Genomic DNA, 24,502 nt, shown 5'->3' on the forward strand with positions numbered 1-24,502 from the left:
ACATGACTGAGCAACTAAGCACAGCACACATTTAGGCCTGCGATCCCACATTTAGCCTCTTTCGGTCTCAAAAGAGCAGCAAAACTCACTCAAGTAACCTCAAGTCACTAGGAACTCAGGAATGAACTATGAGGCTTAAGAGCAGACATGGAGGGTGGTTCTGGATCCAGAGCATCTCTGAACATCATGGGGTTTATGGTCCAACTCTCTGCCCTGAGACTCAACCAAGCTTCTCCAGTCCCCTCTCTCTGCCCGTTGCTCCCTCCCTCCTCTCTCAGCCTCAGCTCCTTCCCTGTGATCTCTGTTCCCTGGAAACTTCAGCTCATCTCAGCTGCCCTGGGATCATCACATCCCAACAGACCGTCCATTTGGTCTCTGCCACTTTTCAGCATCTCTTGCTCTGAGTGTTATCTGCCTTCCCCAGGTCAAATTTCGGACTGGCCAGGTACCAGTCAGGGCACTATATAGGCATTTGAGGCTGGACAGTTCCTTCTGGAATATCCTGCCCAGTATACAGGGTTTAGCATCCCTTCTCCGCTTATTGATTTCCAGGGTTGATGACAAATAAATGCCTTCCCCACATTTTCTACAGCCCCCAGGAGAGTCATCAGCCAGATTGTAGCAACCCCCCTGGGAGGTGACCCCCTTGGCTGGTCAGCTGAGGTCTGACGGTGGGAGGCAGAGTGCAGTGGATTCACAGAATCTAAGACTTGGCCACCAAGCAGAAGGACTGGGGCACTGAGCAGTCCCTTTCGAAGTGGCAGGAACAAAATCCACAGATCTCATTCCCCAGCGCTGAATATTGCCCCCTCATCCACTGTGTCCACATAGGACCTGTGTTTAAGCCCTCTCTGGGCCTTGCTCCCAATCCTGGCTCCAGAGAGTCTATTAAAGGCAACTCCACCTGGCTCATGCCCTCATTCCAAGGCCAGAGGGGTGTCCCCTCAAGGAGCTGAAGCTTTGAACTCTCAGCCCCATGGTCTGACCTGACCTTCTAGGCAAGGCTCTGGGAAAGGTACTACCCTGGTGACACGGGTGGCTCCCCACATTAATGGCACTGCAGGCACGGGGTCACAGAGAAGGCAATGGGACCCCACTCCAGTACTCTTGCCTAGAAAACCCCTGGACGGAGGAGCCTGGAAGGCTGCAGTCCATGGGGTCGCTGAGGGTCAGACACGACTGAGCGACTTCACTTTCACTTTTCACTTTCATGCATTGGAGAAGGAAATGGCAACCCACTCCAGTACTCTTGCCTGGAGAATCCCAGGGATGGGGGAGCCTGGTGGGCTGCCGTCTATGGGGCGCACAGAGTCGGACATGACTGAAGTGACTTAGCAGCAGCAGCAGGCACGGGGTCAAGGTTGGAGGTCCCGGAGGGAAGGGCAGGGCCAACGTATCCTTGCATCCTGAGGCAGTATCCTATTCACAGAGTGTCTGCTTTCCCTAAGTTTTTATGTTTTTGTTTGTTTGTCTTGGGGGGTTGTTGGAGTCTTTTGCCTCAAAGCATGTGAGATCTCAGTTCTCAACTAGGGATCAAACCCACACACCCTGTAGTGGAAGTGTGGAGTATCAACCACTTGACCACCAGGGAAGTCCCTGCTTTCCCTGCCTTTACATATCCTCCGTTCAATCACTCATCTCTCACTATCCAGCAGCCATATACATGCGCTCTCAAGGTCCCGGGTACCGAGCTAGACACTTAGGTGAGGGATGAGGGGGTTGTCTAGAGATGGATCCAACACAAGTTCACCAGCTGGTAGGCTTCCTTTGTGCATATTAGACTCAAGGATACTGCCCCTGTATCTCCAGTGACCAAATAGAGCCTGGAATACAGTAGGTGCTCACCGATGCCTGAATGAATGAATACAATATGAAGCAGAAAGTAATCGGTGAAGTCAGCATCCTCATCATAGCAAGAGTGAAGACCATGCACTCTGGGGCCCGTCTGCCTGGGTTAGAATCGAGATTCTTCCACTTACTTGGGCAAGCTACTTCACTTCACTGTGCCTCATTCCCCACCCGTAAAATGGCCACAGCAACAGTACTGCCTCGTAGAACTGGTAAGCACTAAGCATTAAGCAGGTATGTCGACACCAGTAAAGTTCTATGGAAAGTGCGTGGCGTTTAGCACTATGTAAGAGTTAAACAGATCGATAAAATAACCCTGCTTATATTTTTTATGTGCTCAGCATACCCCATTTCATCCAAAATTCAGAACAACTCTCCTAGGAAGGTATGACTTTTCCAGTTTTACGAAAGAGTAGACACTGAGACTCAAAGAGTCTACTCAGTAAGAAAGGGGAAGAGCAAGGATTTGACCAGCGGGGGGCTGTCTGACTCCAAAGCCCTCTGCTAGGCTTGTAGCAAGAGCCTTCATGCAGTGTTGCCTGGCTTCCTCTGGCTGGCTCAGGCTCAGATTCCGCAGGCCATGTTGGTCTAGGCATCACGTGATTGACACTAATGGCGGGGGTGGGGGGGAGGGGGGAAAGCCTCCACAAATCCCTGCAGCACCCACACTTGACAGGTTCTAAAGCCCTTTCTCCACGTTGCTGATTTTCCTTTTCACAGGGCAGTTTATGATTGATGGGGAAACCTGGGACCAGAGAGGTTGAGTGAGCTGCCCTGAGCCCCGCAGCAGATCAATGACAGAAACCTAGGCTCCTGACTTCTTTTCCAGCCCACTGCCCTCCCTCCCCCCACCTCTCTGAGGGCCAGGGAGAGCCGATCCTTCTAGAGACACAGTTGCTGCAAGATAAACAGTTCTGCAGTGGAATATGCATGTGTGTTGGAGGGGGCAGGTACCAGGGCATCTCCCAGCAGCTCCCCACATGCCAGGGCATCAGCTATGTTCCCCAGGTCCCCGCGTTATGCTTCAGCTCCAGCTCCAAGGCCCTCCTTCCAGCTCCACTGGCTTAGGAGCCTACCTCGTGATTCTGCCTCTTGGTGCTCATTGTTCAGTCGTGGCTGGATTTGGGAGGGCAATGGCATTTGACATTTATCTCCTTTGCTTTAGGAAACCTATGTGTCACCAATTCCTCTCCTCAAAATAATTCTCCAAACTTGCTTCTCCCACACAGAAGACATTTTAATTACCCCAGCTGCCATTATCTGTGCCAGCCAGCTTTGAGCCATTCCCAGATAACCCCACGTTAATCAGCCCCAGCTGAGCCCCTGGTCCATGTCATGTGTAGGTAAAAGCCTGGAGGTGAAAAAAGAATTATAATAAATTAATAGATAAGCAATCACAATTAATGCCACTTCCCGGCAATAACAGTTATATCATGGGAAAGATATTTTCATCTGTCATTCCTTAAGGCGATGTTTTCCAAGCTTCAGCTTCTACCCAGTCAGACCCATGGGGTGCTAATGAATTAGTCTATTATGTTATGCTGAATGTTTCTAAAAGGTCCCTCGTCGATCCTGAATTCAATGTGTCAACATTTGGCATGGAGAACAGCAACTTTTTGCCAAGCAGCAAGGTTGTGCACAGTTCACTGTGTACAGCACATGGGGTCTCAGCCCAGGGCAGTTTGGACAAAAAATTGTAGCCAGACAAAGAGGCCCCTTTTCCAGCTCCCCGTTGTCACTGCCCTCATGTCACAGGGATGGTGGCACTTGGTGCCACAAGCCTTGCAACACTTTGCAGCTGAGCCCAGGCTCAGAGTGACAGGGATGAAGATGACCGCCCAGCAGTGCCACCCCATCATGCCCCCTCCCAGGCTGTGATTGGCCACAGCCACTGTGGGAGTGTCAGCCAACCCAGCGCTGCATCTGGAAACTGAAAGGGCTGACATCGCCAGCACCCGAGCCCCACCAAAGCCAGAGATGCTGCCCTCCACACCAAGTCCAGAGGGCCTCTGGTCCTCAAGGAGGTAAGCCAAGCCAGGGAGGCCCTAGGTAGACTCGTGATGGGCATCTTTCAGGCTTTAGGTATCAGCACTGAATCGGAGAAGAGGCTGAGCCTCATTACAGGGGAAGAGGGAGAAGGGCGCCCCCTGGGGGCAGAGCTCAGCTTTTCTTCTGTGTCCCAGACAATTCAACTCTGGCCCCAAACTTGCATTCACCACTCCACAAAGCAAAATCCCTCCATCTCCCCAGACCCACCTTCTTCAAAGGCAGTTTAGGGAAGATCTGTTATTTCCAAAGCAGTCCCTTGAGGGGCTCATCCACCACCCCAGGCAATTTACCAAATCACTCCTAACTTCTAGCCCCATAGAAAGCTCCCTCTGAGAGGAGGTTATGAAATTCTACTCTCTCATTTCCAGGCACTTCCCAGAGAGCTACCCAGCTAGCTGATCCTTCTATCCATTTTGATTGATGGGAGTATTTGGTATGGGAGCTTGTAGGGGAGACAGATGCAGACATAGAGAGTTATCATGAGTGGGATGAAAGCCAAAATGTCCCAAGATAAGAGCAGAAGCACCTTTGACCCACCCGATCATGTGTATCTAGAGTAGCAGTCAGGGGAGGCTTCACAGAAGAGGTGACACTTGAGCTGAATCTCAGGGTGAACCCACCCAAGAAGAGTTGAGAAGACAGACGTTCCAGCCCAGAGATAGATAGAGCACACACAAAGACACTGGCACAGGGAAGCTGCATGATGGGGAAAGGGGCCACGAGGAATGGGGAAGGGAGACGAAAATGGTTTGGTGCTCCTGGGGCAAAAAACTGAGAGGGAGTGGGAAGAAAAGTGAGGCTGGAGGGGTGGAGAACCTCGCAAACTACACTAAGGAATTTGTGCTTTATTCTGAGAAGCAAGTAGGATCCATTGAAATACACCAAGCAGGGGAGTAGCAGGGTTGGATTTATTCTTCAGAAAGACCCGTCTGAATGCCATGTAGAGGGTGACTGGAACATCCAGTGGGTGGGAACTGAGGGCTGGTCATGGGACAGAGGGAGGGCTTGGGAGCTGGCAGCCTGGGTTTGACACTGTTGCTCCCAAGTGTACAGCTGTGAGCAAAAGACCTAACCTCTCTGTGACTGAGTTCCTTCCTCTAAAATGGAGCGATAATAACACCTTTATTGTAAGGCGTAAATGTACATTTAGTGAGTTAGCATACATAAGGCACTTAGAAACTGTTCTGAGGTTTATAGGTGTTCAGTGAATGTTAGTTCAATGTGATTGTTTTGATATTTCCAAGAGGGGTAAGGCAGGAAGGATGCAACTCGGGTCTGCTCCTCTCCTCCAAGAACCCAGTCGTGTCCTGGGGGCCAAGTCAATTAGCTGTCACAACCTGCTGCCAGAGAAGGCAGAATATGAATATTTATCAGCACTTCTGTGATGTCTACCATGCACCAGACACGTTCTAAGTATGTCTATTTACCCATTTCTTCTTCAGGATGACCCTATATGGCAGGTACTATTTTCATACCCATTTTGCAGATGAGGCAGGTGAAGTAAGGAGAGTAGATGGCCTGGCCTCAAAATCTGTGCTCGTAACCATCACCTGGGGCTGCCCAGTGAACTGTTCTCAGGGAGCAGCTATGGGAAGAGAGGCCTCTTTCCTGTGTGTCCCCTGCCTTGCTCTCCATCTCTGATTCCACAGGTCTCCGCATCTAAGCCCAGAGCCGTCTCTGTGTGTTTCCCAGTCAGGAGTAACAGCTTAGATGAGCGACTTCTCAAAACACGGATTGCAACCCCACCCCACATTCTCAATGGCCCATACTTTCCAAAAGAAGTTCTCCAAAAGCAATTCTGATGCGTATCTTGTGTTTGACAACCACTGGGGACATAAACACGGGAAGTTTTAAATAGAACAGACACTGTGTACTAGTAAATGTATACAACCAGCTATCCAGATAGCTATCCAGCTATCTGGGGGAAAACCCAGATTTGTAGTGCTTGCCAATCTTCATGGTGTGAACTCTCCCACCATGGCCAATGTCAAGCTACCAACGAATGTCACTGAACATAGAGTCGGGAAGTGTTGATGATTAGCTCTTACAAGCCGATGGGAGCCAGCTCCAACACCCCACTGAGCTGGACCTGGGAACAATTTCTGCACTGCTTCCATGAGCTCTGCGAACTTAGGCAAGCCACGTCACCCCTCTGGTCCTTGTTTCCTCTGCAAAAAGGGAATGCTCTTGAACACTTACTTTAGAGGGGATCAAGAGAATCAGATGACACGCTCCACTTGAAGGGCTGAGCACAGTGCCCACCCCACTCACTCCCCACTGAGACTGGGGCCACACAGACACCCTCTGGCCAATTCCACGGGGACTCCTCCATCTATTTCCGCCCAGCCCCTCACCCCTCCCAAATCCTGGTCTTGAACCAGGGCCCCATTTGAGCAAGGCTGGGACTAAACTTTCTTTCCCAGGCTCAAAACTGCCCCCAGCCTCTCCCCTAATCCCTATACTCTTAAAGAGGAAACCAATACTGTGTATTTCAGAAGGAGGCCAATCAGAATTACAGGAGGAGTTCAGCGTGAATTAGGAACATCTCAGAGGCCAGAGGAGAAGCGCAGTGCGAAAGAGCTGCTCTGTGGGCTCCAGGTTTATCCCTCATTATCTTTCCATGAACCATCATGGATTTAACTGAAGCTGGGACTGTGATGAGGCCAGATGTTTCTCCTGACGACTGCAGCCACGGACCATTCTGACCCAACGTTGGACGGACTGACTGAGTTGAGGGACCTGGGAAAGATGATGGGCCAGGTTGCGGGGGTCTGGGGAGAGAGTGGAGGAGGGAGGGGAACAGTGGAAGGCTGCTGGATGGGAGGAGAGTGCAGAAAAGAGCAGACGATAGATGAGGAGGACCTCAGACTAAGACCTTAAGACTCATTTTCCTACTAGTGGAATGAGGCCCATCTAGATTATCAGCGTATATGTTTCAAAAAGTAACGTGACTCTTATGCAAATATAGAATGAACAGGAGTCAAAGATGTATTCAACTCATGAACAAAGGAACCAGTAGGATGACAATGCTGGCTCAAAGAGTATTTGAAGGATTGAGTATTTATAGGTATTTGGTGTAGGGGGAACATCATATAAGTCAGCAAAGTTAGGTACAAAATGGATTAATGTCCTACAGGGCAATAAAACCACCAGCTTGGGGATTATCTTTTCTATGGGCAAAAGTCTACACATTAACTCAGAATCTGGGCCTTTAACCAGCGGCTGACAGTGCAGTCAAACCCAGGTGAATTCTCCCAGAGAATCGCACAGTCCCCGGAGGGCCTGGTGAGCAATGTGTCCACGAGACGTTGGAAGGACATGCTGGTCTCCAACTCCCTTATCTCCAAGTTTAGGAAGTTTTTCTTTCTTTTCTCCTTTTTTTTTTTTTTTAATTGGAGGATAACTGCTTTACAATGTTGTGTTAGTTTCTGTTGTACAACAACATGAATTAGCTATATGTATACACAAATCCCCTTCCTCTTGGACCTCCCTCTCACTACCCCCATCACCCCTCGAGGTCATCTCAGGGGACTGAGCTGAGCTCCCCACACCACCCACCTCCTGACATCCCTTCTCAGCCTAGCATCTGGCTCTTCCCTCTGCAGCCAACCCCCTTTCAACCCCTGCCCCCTCCCCTCACCAGCTCACGATGTCCCAGAGCTGAAGCTAGGTTGCCCCCATGCATTAAGACCTGTCTTCCCGGGTTTTAGACCCATGCACCAAACTGGTTGTGACCTGGCCAACAGGCTGACTGCTCCTAGGATGCAGGGTGTCAGGGGGCCTGGCTGGTGATGTGGGGTCGAGGAGAGAGAAGAGGGCCCTATACTCCTTCAGTCCCAGGCACAAGAGTCAATTTTAATTCTTTTTATTGAAGTATGGTTAATTTACAACATTGTATAAGTTTCAGGTGTTCAACAGATGATTCAGTTAATGCGTGTGTGTGTGTGTGTGTGTGTGTGTGTGTGTGTGTGAATCACTCAGTCATGTCAGACCCTGTGACCCCATGGACACATCAGGCTCCTCTATCCAGAGAATTCTCCAGGGAAGAATACTGGAGTGGGTTGGAGATCTCCAGGGGATCTTCCCGAGCCAGGGATCAAACCCTGGTCTCCTGTGTTACAGGCAGATTCTTTACCATCTGAGCCACAGGGAAGCCCCCTCAGTTATGCATATATACCTATATATCTATCCTTTTTGAGATTCTTTTCCATTATAAACTATAAGACAATGAATATAGTTCCCTGTGCTATGCAGTAGATCCTTGTTGCTTATCCGTTTTATATATAGTAGTGTGTATCTGTTAATCCCAAACTCCTAATCTATCCCTCCCCCGCTTCCCCTTTGGTAATCATAAATTTGTTTTCAGAAGAGACTATTTTAAAATACCCTCTTTGGGAGAATAAAATCCTCCCTCAGCCTCCCTCTGGGAACTTGGAGATGCCCAGACCCAGTGCCCTTTGTCTTCCCAAAGGAGGCCTCCCCCATCAGAGGAAGTGACGGTCAGGACCATTATCAAGCTTCTTTGCTGTTCCAGGCTGGGCATTTCATATGAACTGCTTCACTGGGGCCTATAAAGGAGGCACGATCCCCATTTTGTAGATGAAGAAACAGGCTGCTTCACTGGGGCCTATAAAGAAGGCACGATCCCCGTTTTGTAGATGAAGAAACAGGCTGAGCCGTGTGTCTGAGGTCCGGCAGTGAGTCCGTGGGGTTAGCCACCAGGCAGCCGGGTCTGGCCGACTCCAAGTGCAGAGCTGCCGTGAGTGCTCCGTCAGCCGCCCTGAGCCTCCCTGCCCAGAACTCTGCAGGGAGCTACAGAGAGCAGAGCAGGGAGCTGCTCTGGGGCCCCAGTAGGAGGTGTGGGAGGTAGGGCTGGAGCTCACAGCCGGGTCACATCTTTGTTTACTGAAACTCTCTCTGTCAAGGATCTTTACGCGTTAGACCTGGAGCCCTACCGCTACTCGGGCGTGAACCTGACGGGATTCCGGATCCTCAACGTGGACAACCCTCACGTCTCGGCCATCGTGGAGAAGTGGTCCATGGAGCGGCTGCAGGCGGCTCCCCGGGCAGAGTCCGGCCTGTTGGACGGAGTGATGATGGTACTGCCGCTGGGTGCGCCAGACCCAGGGGCTCCCCTCCCTCCCTTCCTTCCTTCCCTTCTTCTCTCCTTCCTCCCTGTTTCTTTTTTCCCTCTCACCACTTCCCTTCTTAAGACCTATGCTGTGTCTGCTAGACCTTAGGCCAGGGGCCGGGGACACTCAGGAATCAGACGCAGCTCCCCCTCCCCCCACCCAAGTGTGGGAGTGCAGGCACAGAAACAGATGGTTACAGAGAGTGGGGATAATGTCCTGGACGTGGAGGACTTTCAGCTGTGGTGGGCAGGAAGCTGGGGAGGCTGGAAAGGTGAACCAGGCAACAGAGAGACGCCGGGGGTTGAGGGCCTGGCAGAGAAGATCTGAGCTGCAGAGGGAGGGAGTCAGGTGTCTGCAGAGCTGCAAAGACACCCCAAGCCCGGCCTCTCATCAGGAGCCAGGTCAGGGCGTTTCCCTCTCCAGGACACCATGCCTTTGGCGAGGGAGATAAAGGGAGACAGGGAAGGGTGGGCTGAGGACTCTCAGGGCCCGAGCCACTCTCAGGCAGCCCTGGGCCTCCCGCCAGACGGACGCGGCCTTGCTGTACGATGCCGTCCACATCGTGTCTGTGTGCTACCAGCGGGCACCGCAGATGACCGTGAACTCCCTGCAGTGCCACCGGCACAAGGCCTGGCGCTTCGGCGGCCGCTTCATGAACTTCATCAAGGAGGTGAGTGGCCCCTGCACCCACCCCCACCAGGGCCATCTCCTGGGGGCCACAGAGCAGTCAAGGGCCCAAGTTTGGGAGTCCAGTCCATGTGAACTTGGGCCAGAGCTTGTTTCCTCAGGTGCAAATGGGCTCAGCAGGGACCAGTCTTACAAAGTGGCAGAGAGGCTGCGTCCTTGGCACATAGTAGGTGCTCAGTGGGCGGGCAGCATTGTCAGCAGGACATAGCCTGGGTTTTAAACAGCTGAGCATCTTTGCCTCCAGCTGTGTGACCTCAGGCAAGCTAGAGTACCTTGCTGAGGCGGGTATGAAGCGTGCCCATCTCATGCGGACGCTGTGAGGACAAAATGAGGCGTCATGTGGAGAAGGCTTAGTGCTGAGGGCAGAGGCAGCTCAGTAACTCGTAATCAGCCCCACAAACTCCTCTTCACATCACGGGCCCATCAGCCTGTGGTCCCTAGTGGGACCTGGCTCTCCTGGCACCATGGCAACTGTGAAGAAGTCCCATCCGATTCAAAAAACCAGAGAACATGTCCTGCTGCCGAGAGGATGACCATGGAGACGCACAGTGCCCATGTTTCCTTTCAGACGCTCCATCACTGTCGTCCTTACAAATGCAGAGTTTATTGTTCCCATTTTACAGGTGGGGACACCCAGGCCTGGGTTTGTACCCTGGCTCCATGACAACAAGCTGTGTGACTTTGGGGAAGATGATTAACTTTTTGATCCTCAGTCTCCTCAACTATAAAATAGGTATAGAAAGAGTCCCTGCCTCAACGCATTGTTGGAAAACTAGTGTGAAAAACTGTAACCAAAGCACATAGTCCAAGACTGGGTAGAGTCAAGTCCCAGTAATGGTAGGTGAGGAAGGCATATAGGGGTGAGATCTAGGCATGTAGGGGTGAGATCCCTGGGTCAGAAGGAGCAACCTGTCCAGGGCAGTGTCAAGTGCAGTTAGGAGAAGCCTCCTAGGAGGGCTTTGCATAGACCACGTCTATGTAGCCATCACAATGAGCCAGGAATGAAGCAGACTGGCTTGAGAGTTCATTCAGTTCATTTATTCACTAACTATGTGTGTGGGTCTGCTGAGTGGCCAGCACTGAGCCTGTGCTGGGGATCCAGCGGGGTTAAACCAGACTGGCAACAGCATGCACAGAGCTCACCACCTAGGGAAACGTCAATCAGGGCATTCCATTAGTGAATGTAATCCCATATGCAAAGGAAGGCAGCACAATGAGGATAAATAACAAAGAAATTCACCACTCAGCAGACAGGACTGCTCCCCTAGAGATCCCAGTTCATCATTACTGCTTGGGATAAGGGCAGTAACACCTCCTGTATTTGGTGTGTGTGAAGTCACTCAGTTGTGTCCGACTCTTTGAGACCCCATGGACTGTAGCCCACCAGGCTCCTCTGTCCATGGGATTCTCCAGGTTTTAGAATGACACTAAACGGCATATGTCTTTAGAATCTGATATCAGAGGCTTGTCTCTGTCTCTTCCCAGCTGTATGGTTTTATACAAACTCCTGGACATTCCTGAGTGTCAGTTTCCTCACCTGGCAAACCATGTCATAGTCCCTGTGAGGGAGCAGTTAATTCCTTGGCACTGGTTCCTTCACACCTAGAAGAGACTCCGGTGTCAGTTGTTTTGGTAGAAGAGGACCATGAAGGTTCCTTCTCATGCAACCCCTCAAAACTGTGGAGGAAGTCTGATTGTCCCATGCCCTGAGCGAGGCCTGGCTGGCTTGCACAGTCATCACCTTGTTCTTGGGGGAGCGTGGAGGCCTCACACCCCACCCCCTGAGCCTCCTACCTCTGCAGGCCTCCAACCCAGTAGCCAGAGACTGGCGTGGGTTTTTCAGTGACAGGGGCCACAACTCTAAGACCCTTAGGAGCCAGACATAAGTGACTTTGAAACCTAAGCACTTTTCAGCGGTGTGATCTTAGACAAGCTACTGAACCTCTCTGTGCCGCAGGGCCTCTGGCACAATGGACACAACAGCAGTGTGGTCGTAGGTGTGAGTCATGATGTGTGGAGTGCTTAGGACAGTGCCTGGCACAGCAGACACTGAGCTGATTGACTGCTGTTATTATTTCTATCATCACGACTGTCTTCACAGGGGCTTCTTGCTCCCTGGTGGGTTTCCAGCTACAGAGAATCTCCAGGCCACAGAGCTTCAGAGAACCCCCTGGAGTGCTCGAGGCTCAGTCCTGAAGCCCCAAAGGGAGCAGATGGCTTGCAGAGCAGAAAGGGGCCTCCCACCCGGGACTGACGGGCCCTGCTGGAGTATCCCGCTCTCCTGTTTCCTGGCCCCAGCCCAGTGAACAGCCTTCACCACACACTCTCCTTCACACAGTACTTTCAGAAACATCTTTGTCTCAATTCCATGTGGGGGAAGTGGAGACTGAGGCCCAGAGCAGCTGTGGGGCTCCCCGATGGCCCCACAGCTGGCCACCCCCAAGACCCAGGCCCCCTGCCTGAGCCCAGCACCCGGTCTCCCCTCAGACCATTTCCAAGTCTCCCGTCTCCCCATCTGACTGCGTGACAGTAAATCATTTTAAAGACTTGGCATTTCCGAGAGGAGCTGGAAAATACCAGGCCGGAGTTCAGAGCTTGTGAAGCATCTTTCATTTAGGGAGTCCTGCTCGGCAGCTGAAAAGGGCGGGAGGGCTGGGAAATGTCATGGGGCGGAGCTCCAGCGGCCCCCTGGCCTGGCCCTGCCCCTGCCTGCCCGCCCACAGACAGGCCGCACACCTGCTGACATTTAAGTCCTCTGGAGATGTCAGAGAGGAAAGCTTCCCTCCCGCGCAGGTTTGAAGACGCCTGCCATGATTTCCCCAGGGGGCCCGGGGAGGTAGCCTCAGGGGGCGGGCCCAGGCAGAGGAGGGGGAGGCGAGGGACTGGGGAGCCTGAAGGGAGCGGAGCTTCCCTGTGAGGTCATACACAGCGGCCTTCACCTTCACTCATGCATTTTTAACTGAAGTAAAATAGTGTATGGCCTTCCTGGTAGCTCAGAGGTAAAGAATCCGCCTGCCAATGTAGGAGACGCGGGTTTGATCCCTGGGTGGGGAAGATGCCCTGGAGGAAGGCGTGGCAACCCATTCTAGTCTTCCTGCCAGGAGAATCCCATGCACAGAGGAGCCTGGGCTATAGTTCATGGGGTCGCAAAGAGTCGGACACGACTGAGTGACTAAATAAGAACAAAACAGTGTATAACATGTAAGTTTCAGGTGTAGGACATTATAGCTCCACATCAGTGTATGTTACAGAATAGTCCCCGCTGAAGGTCTGGTTACCATCTATCACCATACAATTGACCCGCCACACTTTCTGCCCACCCGCAACCCGGTGCCTCACTGTTAACCACCTATCTGTTCTCTGAATCAGATGCATCTTTAAATCTCCATCCCCAAGTCCAGTCCGCAGTTTCCTGGGCTTCATAAACTCTCCCCACTCAACTTGGACACAGGGACCCCAGCCCTTCAGCTCTGCTCAGCACAGAGGGGATCTGCCTGGCACCACCATTACTTGGGACCTGCAGAGCTCAGCCTCTCTTTGAGCCTCAGTGGCCATGACTGTAAAATGGGGACAATCATGACACCCACCTGATAGGACTGTGATGCAAACCAGATGAGCTCATGCAGGGAAGTTAATCACGGACAAGCCTTCTGTGATAGGTTTCTACGGAGGTGGCCCACGTGATCATCCTCCCCCCTGCCAAGGGCCAGCCCTAATCCAAGGGAGCCCCACAGGAGGAAGGGACCAAGGAGAAATCATAGATGGGGTTTTGTGTTCCAGGCACTGTGCTAAGCCCTTTATACACCTTTGTCACCACCTGTGAAATAGGTCATGTCCCTCTTCCTGAAGCTCAGAGAGGTAGGATGCCTTATGCAAAGTCCATGTTCCACCCACTTTTGATTTCCAGCCCCCTGAAGCCCTTCAAGGTGCACCCTTCTGCCTGAGCTAGCATAACACATGCCATCTACACCCTTATACACAAGACTTTACAGTGCCAAACGGCTGCCCAAGTGCTCAGAGATTCCCATGGGTTTTAGCTTCAGTCTACAGATGGACCTTCAGGGATCCAGGAACCCATGAACTTGTGTGTTATATTGTGTAAGCTTGGGTGCTGGGGAAACTTCAGCCTTGGAGAGGCTATGGAGCCTTCTTCAGAGTCTGCAGGGATCATGACCCCAGTGGGGTGAGGCACCCACTGAGCCCATCTCCCAGGGCTGCTGCGGAGGCTTCATGGGGCGAGTGGAAGGAAGGTCCTTATAGCGCTAATGCTCTAGGCCCACGGGAGAGGCATTGGCTAGAAGGGGAGATGGCAAACTTTCTATACAAACGGCCAGATAGTGAATATTTTGGACTTTGCAGACCAGGACTTCCCAGGTGGCTCAGTGATAAAGAATCTGCCTGCCAATACAGGAGACGTAGGTTTGATCCCTGGGTCAGGAAGATACTCCAGTATTCTTGCCTGGAGAATTCCATAGACAGAGGAGCCTGAGGGGCCACAGTTCATGGTGGTGGCATACATACCATCTAATGGGTGCCACAAAGAGTCAGACACAACTTAGAAACCAAATAAAAACAACAACAGACTGGACAGTCTCTACAGCAACTATTCAACTCTGAAGCCACAGCACAAAAGCAGCCAGAGACAACCGGTAAATCCACGGGCGTGACTTTAACAGGAAATGGGTCCACGTGTATCACCAGCCATAGCTCCCAATCCTGGCTTTAGAAGACGGAGCCTTTCTCAGCTTAGCCCTGTTCCTTCTCTGAACCTCTGCCTGCCTCTCTGTTAATGATGCTAAAAGCAAGAAAAAGTAGAGAAAGCTACCATTTATTCAGGGCTCAGCTTGTACCCATGGGCATGAATCTGAACCAACTCTGGGAGACAGGGAGAGACAAGGAAGTCTGGCATGTGGCAGTTCCTGGGGTTGCAGAGAGTCGGACACGACTTAGCTATTGAACAACGAAAACAACAGGTTGTACCAGGCACCATTCCCAGTTTTTCATGAGACGTACTTCATTCTGCCCTCACAGTGTTTTGGTGAAATGGGTAGTGTTATTAGTTCCATTTTACAGATGAGGAAACTGAGGCAGCGAGGCAGAATGAAATCCCCAGGTCACACAGCTGAGGTTGGGCCCTGTATTCTGACCCCAGTTTTTAACCAGGACATGAGTGGAGCTGGGGTGAGAGACCTGTTCTGTCAGCCCTGGCTCTCTGGGGATTACTCTGTCTGGTCCTACAGCCAGAGCTGGCTTGGCCCCTTGCCTTTCTGCCCCTCGGCAGATCTCACCTGCCACAGTCTACCCACTTGCCTCTTTGCCCCTCCCTGGGGACCTGACATGGACCGGACTCCCCCGCTTCTCATGGCTTCGAGGCGGGGCTCATCTGAGCGCATCTGAGATCGATGTTGTACACGAGAAGGTGCAAGTATAAAGCTGGCTAAAGAGCATAATAGAATTTATGGAAATCGCTGGCTCGCACCACAGCCCTAGCAATGATGGAGGTGATTATTAATTAATCATGGTCTTGGGGGAACAGTATCAGTGCAAGGAGTAATTAAAATGAAGCATTGTACAGTTGTACCGAATGATGATTTATGAGCCCGAGGAATTGCCGCTCTGCCCTCTCCCCTCCGGCAGGCTCAATGGGAAGGATTAACTGGACGGATTGTTTTCAACAAAACCAGTGGCTTACGGACGGATTTCGATCTGGACATCATCAGCTTGAAGGAAGATGGCTTGGAGAAGGTGTGTGAGCTCAGCAGTGGGGGGGCGGGCCAAGGAGCAGGGGCTGTTAAATCCTCCACGAGAGATCCCAGGAAGAGACCCTGAGCAAGAGGGCAAGACCCCATCCAGCTGCCCCCTCGGGGCTCAACACGACCCAGTGTGGCCACTGCCTTGGCCCCTCTTGGCCTTCTCAGCCTGGAGGGGTGCAGAATCCAGTGGCCTGGCCGTGGCAGATACTCAAATGATCACCCTGCCAGCAAGGGCCATCAGAGAGATGCTTAACCTGGGAAAGGCTCATGGGACAGACAGACTGTCTCTAAGTCCTCTGTCATGGGGCAGAGGGACAGACGTGTCCTTGGGTAGGAGAAACTCTCTAATAACTTGTGGACGCCTGCCTGGGGAGCAGTGAGCTCACTGTCCCTGGAGACATTTCAGCAAAATTGAACAAAGGGATTGCTTGTCTGGGAGACTGGAGCTGATTCTTATCCTTGGAGAGAGGTTGAAGCATATGGATTCTGAATTCCCCATGCTAAGCTTCTAAGGCCTCTGTGATTCTGAGAATTACAAGGAAAGCAAGCCCACAGGGCTGGCCTCCCATCCCACTACCATAGAAATGTTCGTAATGGGACCAGTTCTGACCCCTGGGAGTCATAAGCAATATTGTGACAAAGTCAGGCTGCTGGGCTGAGAAGGGGATTTAACATTAGCCCTGATTCTCAGCATTTCATCGGACCTCAGGACCAAGGGCTCAGCCACACCCACTGGTCCCTGGGAGCCACCAGGGCACCTCTCCAACCCTGGGAGAGGGAGTATATAAAATGCAGAAGTGGAGGGGCCACTCCTGGTGCCTGTGATCCTTCAGGGGCCCTTGATTCCTCTCCTATCTTCCCCTGCCCTCCCTGGTCCAGGGCTCTTCTGTGGACTTCTTTTAACACACCACCCTGGCTTGCCGCTTCTACTCCTGGACCCTCCATCCATCCCGAGTGCACACACAGATGAAGCTACCCAATGCACAGCTCTGCTCTGCCCTGGCACTGGGACTCCCCAGTGGGCATTCCGCATCTGCCTCTCCCCCCAGCCTTGAAGACTGTCCAGGAGATGCCCCAGTTTCCTGTCCAGGGCTAGTCTCCACTGCCCCTCAAATATTCCTCGAGGCCCAGCCACACCCCTCCCTCCTGCACCTCCAGGCCTTTGCCCATGCCATCCCTCTGGTTATAGGAGCAGCCTTTGTCTCCTTGGTTCATTCCCACAGACACAAACCCAGCTCTGCCTGGGTTGTACTTTGTGGCCAAGGTGATGCCATTTAGTCCTGAGTTTCCCATGGACTTGTGGGGCCACTGTGCTGGGGCCAGGTGGCCAGGGCACCCTCGCCACTCCCCTGCCACTCTTTCAGCCACTTATAACACCAGCCCCTAAGGACAAGGTGCTATACCCTGTCTTCCTAAGATGATCCAGCCCTGTTGGTCTAACTCTATTCCAACTATAGCTTATCAAGCACTCTGCCAGCTCATGTTTAGACTCCTGCAGTGCTGGGGAGCCCGCTTCCCCCTCTGGCAGGACCACTATAATAGTTGTCACTCGAGTAACCGTCTCATTTTTGCTCTCTCAACTGTCCATCTCTGGGGATAGCCTAAAATTCTAAGGATGGCAATTAGATGGCATGTATGCCACCACCTCCCACTCTCCTATCGATGGTAGGCATCAGTAATTGCCCATCAGAGCACTTTTGCCATCTGAGCCTACCCGCAGCTCCTACTAGCCCTCCAGCAACCGCAGACAGACCACAGCTAATACTCAAGAAAACCTCTCTACTATACCTAGATACTGGCTGACCTGCAGAGGCCCCACCAGAGGCTCCTGGTCACAGCCTCCCAGATAGTGGGCAGAGAGTCTCTGAAAGCTGGGTCCTCCTCAGTCTTAACTGTTCTCTGATGCCCATGGGAGATAGGGCATCAATAGCTGCTTGCTGGAGCAAGGGTTCCTGCTGGTCACCTGGCTGTCAGCCAGCTGTTTGTTGAGAGCTTTCTGCACCCAGGCCTGCCACTAGGGTCCCTCATGCTGGGGCTGGGCTCTGCGCTTGGCCCCCTTGAGAGAAGAACCTCTTTAATGCTGTGTGCTTGTTTTCTCTCCTCTGGGCTCTGGGGGTCTGCATAGAGAAAGATGCTGCCCAGAGAGGGTGCTGAGCTGCCAAACACAGCCATGCTGCCTCTCATCACTTCTCTCTCATCACTTCTGTTTCCTAAGCCGGGTCATAGCTGATTCAGCCAGCTCCAGCCAGTGGCTTTGGGGGGATTAAGGCAGAATTACCCAAGCATAATTACATGTCTCTCTGCTATCTGCTTTGCACAGCTCTCTTAATGGGATGTTTGCATTCGGCCTCCCTGTTTAATTGATTAGGTTTCCTGAGTGCCGTCCCCCCAGCCCCCAAGCAACTGGGCCAAGGACAGGATGGTCAGGCCAGAATCTTCCTTGAGAGGTGCTGAGATGGGCACAGAGAGGGGCAGAGCTGGATCCCAAAGGATTTTCAAGAGACCCAGGGCTTGAGAACCATTTGTAAACTTGATCTTCCCTTGCCTCCTTCCAACCCCAGGCCTGATGTCCACAAAGGCACTATGGGAACAGAGATTAGGCCACCTCAGCTAGAACATCTGCCAACTTTAGGTATAAAACTACAAAACAAATTGCCTTCAAATCCAGTGGCATCCACTGCCCTCTGTGAGGGTTTTCCACTCTGTCTGCCACCCCCTGAAATAGCCGCGAAGACCAGCATCCTGCCCAGACTGACTTCCTGCACAAGACACATCTTGTCCTTCCACACATGCCTAGGGAACATCTCCCTCGCTCCAGGCCCTGTCCTGGGCTCTGGAGGGCATCTGGCCCCAGAGCTGGCACAGGCTGAGACCCAGTGAGTGAGCAGCTGGTGCCCAGCTCTTCCCTAGGAGGCGGGAGGCCGCCCTCCACTCCCAGGCTTGGAATGACTCTGACCTAGGGCAGGACCTGGCCCTAACACTAACTTGACTTCGTGGCATCCGCTCCACCCCAGGCTGGCTTCCACCGTGCTCCCTGGGCTCTCCTTATATTCCTCTTATCCCTCTGCATTTCCCTTCCATCTGGGGTGGGTTTGCCAGCAAATGGGGAGGGAGGAGAATTCAGGAGACTCGACATCTCGGGGGCTTCCTGTGGGAAGAAGGAAGGCAGCAGGGCTGTCAGAAAAGCTGGCTCAGAACTTGTCAGCGATGACGATGCTCCTGAAAGGTGGAAGCAAGATGGGTTGCTTGCTGATGTGAAGAAAGGGTGGAGACACTGTGCACTCAGCCCCTGTACTGCGTCGTCTGCCCATCCAGGTGGGAGTGTGGAGTCCCGCCGAGGGGCTCAATATCACGGAGGTCGCCAAAGGCCGAGGCCCTAATGTCACCGACTCGCTGACCAACAGGTCTCTCATCGTCACCACCGTGCTGGTAAGAGCTGCAGCCCTGCAGGAGGCCCCCTGTGAGCTGGGAGACGGGCTGGCCTTGGGGCTAGAGGGACCCCTCCATCACCCCGCCGAGCATAGACCAGCTGACTCTTATGGGGCTGCTGAGAGGCTGGAAGATGAGGGAGGGGAGCTGAAGGAAGCTGGAAACATGGAGGGTCCCTCAGAAAGCCCCCAGAGAGAAGTTGAAATATAGCAATACTGCTCACGGTCACAGGTCAGAGACACCAGGAGATAACTGGGCTGTCTCTTCCCAAAGGTGGAGCGGGCCAGCGCTCCTGCCTGGACCTGCTTGGCCAGCCCCTGCTGCAGAGGCCTGCGTGTTTGTATCCCAGCCCCGTCCGCTCCCTGAGCCCCTGATGCCTGTGTGGGAACTGTGATGGGTGGAAGGAAGGAGGGGTGACCTGCTCTCTGCACCAGGACCTGAGTCTGCTTCTTCCAACCCAGTTCCCAGGAAAAAGGCCCTTCCCAGCAGTCCCCCACCCCAGCCTGGCAGGTGCTATGGTCATACCCAGGGAGCCCAGCGGGTGTGGTGGGCCCTCACACGTGCCACCCCCACAGTGTCCTGACCCAAGTGCTCCTGGCCATGGCTGTGACCATTCTCCCTGCCCTCCTCCCTCCACTGCCCAGAACTAAATAGCGCGTCCTTCTTCTGACCATTTAAACCCAAGGAATTGCTCCTGGGGTCTCCCGAGCTCCGTGCATCTTAGAGCTCAGGGTGAGCAGGACACCCAGGCAGTTGGCCTCCTTTGGCTGCCACTGTGCCCACTCCATGTGCACCAGCCCCTCCCGGAAGGCCTCCAGGGTGTCCAGAGGTTCAGGACGCACACTCTCAGAGGCGCAGCACTGCTCCTGGGACCCAAGCTGGACCAGAGGGCCACCTGGTCACAGCCCAGTGGATTCTGACCAAACACCCTTTGAGGACAGTCTGGCCCCGGTCAGCTTCTCCTTGTAATGAAGCAAATATGTTTGTCAGGACCACGTGCTGAGGATATTCTCAACCAAAAAAAGGGAGCTCAACCCGGTTTGGAGCACTTAGATAGAGTAAGACTGTCACAGGATGGACCCTGGGAGCAGGGCTGGGAACCCCACTCTGGGTCTTCACAGCACTCAAACAAAGCTTATCCCGCCTGCCTCCCGCCAGCGGCAGCTCAGCCAGGCCCTGTGCCTTCCCTCTAGTGCCAGGTATATGCTCAGTGACTGGGTGTTGGACACCATGGAGGAAGAAGGGATATCACATTTCATTCTCCCAAGAATCCAGTGAGCAGTGGACTCCAGGGGCACTGTCAGCATCTGAGGAGCGATTTTTACCTATGAATCTCATCCTCAGCCTTCAGGCTTATGACTATTAAGACAGTCCATGCTAAAGATTATGGATACCTAAGAGCTCTGAACATGTTGCTGATGGGGCCAGAAGGAGAAGGCTGGGGAGACACCTCCCCACCCCCTTTTGGGAGTGAGACCCCCACTGGTATCTTCCCCCAAACCATACATCCTGCCTGCCTTTATTGATTTTTTGTTAACAGGATAAAATACAAATACCAAACTATAAAACCAGTAAGTCAAAAGATCTCATCAGGAACAGGGAGAAAAGTATAAAAAATAAATTAGAGACTAAAAATAAAATAAGCTATAAAGATATATTGGACAGCACAGGGAATATAGCCAATATTTTATAATCACTATAAATCGGGTATAACCTTTAAAAATTGTGAATCATCCTATTGCACACTTATAAGTTATATAATAAATAAAAAAGAATAAAGCAAAAAAGATTAAAAATAAAAAGACAAAATAAAAGGAGCAAAAGGGATAGAAGGAAGAGTGATGAGCAATTAAAGGAATATTGATGTGGATAAAAATAGAAAGGATAAAAGGAGAGTTGAAGGAGGACAAAATAAAGGTTAAAAGGAAGATAATAAAGAGAGAAATGAAAATAAGAGACGAGATTAAAAGGAAAGCTACCCAGAGAGAGGAAAGATTAAAATAAATAATTAACAGCTCCAGCTAGAGAAGGTGAAAAATGTAAAACCGAAATGTCAGAAAGCAAAAGGATAAAAGTGTGACAAAGCTAAAATATAAAAGGGTAAAAATAAAATAATAAAAAGGTGGTAAAAGATTAAAAGCGGAGCTGCATACAATGTGAGACATAAATAAAACACTTTTCAGAAGACAAGATTAAAAAAAGGTAGAACTGCTATGCTCGGAGAGATTAGGAGAGATGATTAAATGAACAGAGATGATTCAGCCACAAAACAACACTCTCACGTAACAAGAGAGCTGAAGATGATACAGCAGAAGGATGCAAACTACACACCCTTCAAAGACCACAGGTTAAATTTTATTAAAGTAGCAGGAGCCCGGTTTAAAGGGTGTAAGACCCTTCCGCAGAGCCGCAGGACATTTAGGTACACCTGCAGGGGCAGAATCCCGCAGACTTCCTGTGCTCTTCTCACAGCTGTTTAGCCAATACTAGAAGCTTCCCTGATAGATCAATCGGTAAAGAATCTGCCTGCAGTGCAGGAGATTCCGGTTCGATTCCTGGGTTGGGAAGATCCCCTGGAGAAGGGATAAAGCTACCCACTCCAGTATTCTGGCCTGGAGAATTCCATGGACTTTACAGTCCATGGGGTCGCAAAGAGTTGGACACTGACTGAGCGAATTTCACTTTCACTTTCAGAAGCTCCTTTCAGGGCTTCCCAGGTGGCGCTAGTGGTAAAGAACCCACCTGCGCATACAGGAGACATGAAACACGGGTTCGACCCCTGGGTTGGGAAGATCCCCTGGAGAGTGGCACGGCAACCTACTCCAGCATTCTTGCCTAGAAAATTTCATGGACAGAGGAGCCTGGTGGACTACAGTACATAGGGTTGCAAAGGGTCAGACACGACTGAAGCAGCTTAGAACGCACATGGGAGCTTCTTGCAGAGGCCCCAGTTGCTCACTGAGGGTCCCACCAGCAGCCTCCTGCTGGCTCCCAGCACCCCCCAGAGAAGGAGAGAAGCCCCCTTGGCCAGCAGCCTGGACACAGCTCCATCTGTCCCCCTGCCCCTCATCTGGGCAAACATGAGCCCAGCAGCTCTTGGGGGCGTGCAAGAGTGACCAGAACACAGCAGTCAGACTGTGAGGTGCTTAAGAGACTCAGACCTTTGCATTTGAGTCCTGGCTGTACTGTTCTCTAGCTCTATGATCCTGAGAAATTGCTTAGTCGATCTGTGCCTCTCTTTCCTCATCTGCAAAAGAAAGGTGATAATAACTGTATCTACTTCATGGAGTTGAAAGAATGAATGATTAAATAGAATGCATGGCACAGGGGACTTCCCTGGCAGTCCAGTGGTTATGACTTCACCTTCCAGTGCAGGAGATGTGGATTTGATCACTGATCGGGGAGCTAATATCCACATGACTCGCGGCCAAAAAACCAAAACAGAAAACAGAAACAATATTATAGCAAAATTCAGGGAAGACTTTAAAAAATGGTGCACATCAAAAAAAATCTAAAAATAAATAAATAAAAATAAGTAAATGGTACAGAGTGGATGCTGTCAAGTAATGGCTGCTGTTGGTATTATTGATTACAGATCCAGTCCCCAGTAAGCTCAGGTTTAATACAATAAGCACAGTGAGTGTTCTAGAGAAAACCTCTGCTTCCATCCACAAGCAGGGCCCTGAACGTCACTGAAGATTGACCGCTGACCGTGGTCACAGAGGTTATCTCTGTCTACCACAGGATGCATCATACACGTGGAGCTAGGGTTTAAATGCCTTTGAGGCCTGGCTCACTGCAGACCCCACCACTCCCTCTCGCTTACTCTGGGCTGCTTCTTATACAGGCAGTTCCTGACTGTAAAGCCCTGGGGTGTGAGCCACTCTCTAGGCCCTCATCTCCTGCTGATACATAAGACTCCGCATCCCAACCGCCACCTCATCCCCTGTCCCAGCGGAGGTCTGAGCCCCTAGCACTGACATTGTGATAATCCCCTCCCCCGAACTCCTTTGTCTTGACCCCAGACGTGGCTGCTGACCCACTTGAAGCAGACATCCCACCATCTTAACCGCATTATGCAGTGTCAGATATTCACATGGCCTGGGGGTGAGCCATGATGCAGCTCTCTCCAGCCCCACTGCCCAGAGATCATGCGGAATTGGGTCTGCCTCTTCCCTGAGAGAAGCCCAGTCTTTCCTAGAAGCAGGACGGAGACAGAGGATGTGACACACAGCCTTTACAATGGTCTCCAAGAAACTCTCTGTGTCCAGCTGAAAATGTCCTCGGGGTCCCCTGAAAGTCTCAGCATGGTCTGCATGTCCCAGAGCCCGGGGTGGGGTGGGTGGGGGTGTGATGCTCTCAGCCTGGGCTTTGGAGGACACCACCACCTGTTGTGTGGAGTGGCCCAGGCTGACCCAGCCCAGCTGCTCTGGGAAAAACCCCAACCCCAAGCTTGGCAGCCTCAAAGCAGGGCCAGCAACTCCCACAGAGAGCACTGGCCCCTGCCTCTCTGGAAGTGTGTTGTCAGGGCAACGGTGCTTTGAGTGACAGACCGGTACCAAGCCTGAGTACAGGAACATCCACCAGCTTTGCCCCAGAGAACGGGGCTGGACCTGCACCCACGCTGAGGGGGTCTCTCCTCCTCTTCTGGTCCCTAAAATCTGGATGTGGCAAAAACCACAGGGAGATGTAGGGACTGCCCCCAAGCTCCATCTTTTCTCTTTTCTCTCCCATCCTGAATCCCGGGGTTAGGTGCTTAGGGCTCATTACCCTGGAAACAGATGGACAGAGCCTGGACCCTGCCCTTTCTGGCTCATCAGAGCCGCAGGCTCTTCCCCCTTCTTGGGGCTGAAGCAGCAGCAGCAAGAGGCTGGAAGCCTGCCCTCCCCGCCCTCTCCTTGCCAGGCCCCAGCTTCTGCTCAGGTTTCCCTCTTCCATGAGCTCATGAAAAATTCATCTGCCCAAACCTCAGCTCACACACCGAGAAAACACACTCAGCTCTCTCCTGGGGGCCCTGCTTTGAAAGGTTCAGGGTTCTTGGGGCCACTGAAGTGAGCAGCTGTGTCGGCATGCGTATGGATACCTGTGCCGGCATGGGGTTGGCTATACACAGGGGTGTCTGGATTCAAACCGATGGGTGTGTTTGTGCCGTGTGTACATTGTGACCCATTTAGACTCAACTGCCAGGCAGGCTGGACCTGTGCGTCCGCTACAGGAGAGGAGAAGCTGCGGAGACCAGAATATGGGCTGGGAGAACCATTCCGGGCCAGGCTGAGGGCCTTTCTGGGCCCCACCTGCTGGAGGACCGGACTCCTAATGCTCTGCCCTGGTTCTAACTGCCAGAAGCCAAGGCCTGAGGACCAGGGTCCTTGACCTCTGCCTCTGAGCAGGGCAGAACATCCGAGAAAGTGTGTCTTCATGCCCGTGGCATTGTGTGTGTACAGAGTGCATGCGCGTGCAGATGTGTGTTGAGATGGCCTAAGCCAGGCGGACTTGGGAACGCAGCTCTTGGGTAGCTAACCCTTGGCTCCCTGCCCCCCAAAACCCCCTCTTCCAACTCCACAGGTCCCGTCACTGGGAGAATCTGAGCACCAGGCCTGGCTC

General features: G+C 52.2%; 1 protein-coding gene across 1 annotated transcript in view; it reads left to right on the forward strand.

The window, feature by feature from the left end:
* GRIK3 (glutamate ionotropic receptor kainate type subunit 3) overlaps positions 1 to 24,502 on the forward strand; it is a 241,274-nt gene that overhangs the window by 169,971 nt on the left and 46,801 nt on the right. The window contains exons 6-9 of the mRNA XM_052636773.1: positions 8,823 to 8,996; positions 9,556 to 9,699; positions 15,354 to 15,461; positions 18,785 to 18,898. Coding sequence (XP_052492733.1) covers positions 8,823 to 8,996; positions 9,556 to 9,699; positions 15,354 to 15,461; positions 18,785 to 18,898 — 540 coding nt within the window. The remainder of the gene's footprint in view (positions 1 to 8,822; positions 8,997 to 9,555; positions 9,700 to 15,353; positions 15,462 to 18,784; positions 18,899 to 24,502) is intronic.

This window comes from Budorcas taxicolor, chromosome 3, assembly GCF_023091745.1.
Source record: "Budorcas taxicolor isolate Tak-1 chromosome 3, Takin1.1, whole genome shotgun sequence".
In the NCBI taxonomy this organism is placed as follows: domain Eukaryota; kingdom Metazoa; phylum Chordata; class Mammalia; order Artiodactyla; family Bovidae; genus Budorcas; species Budorcas taxicolor.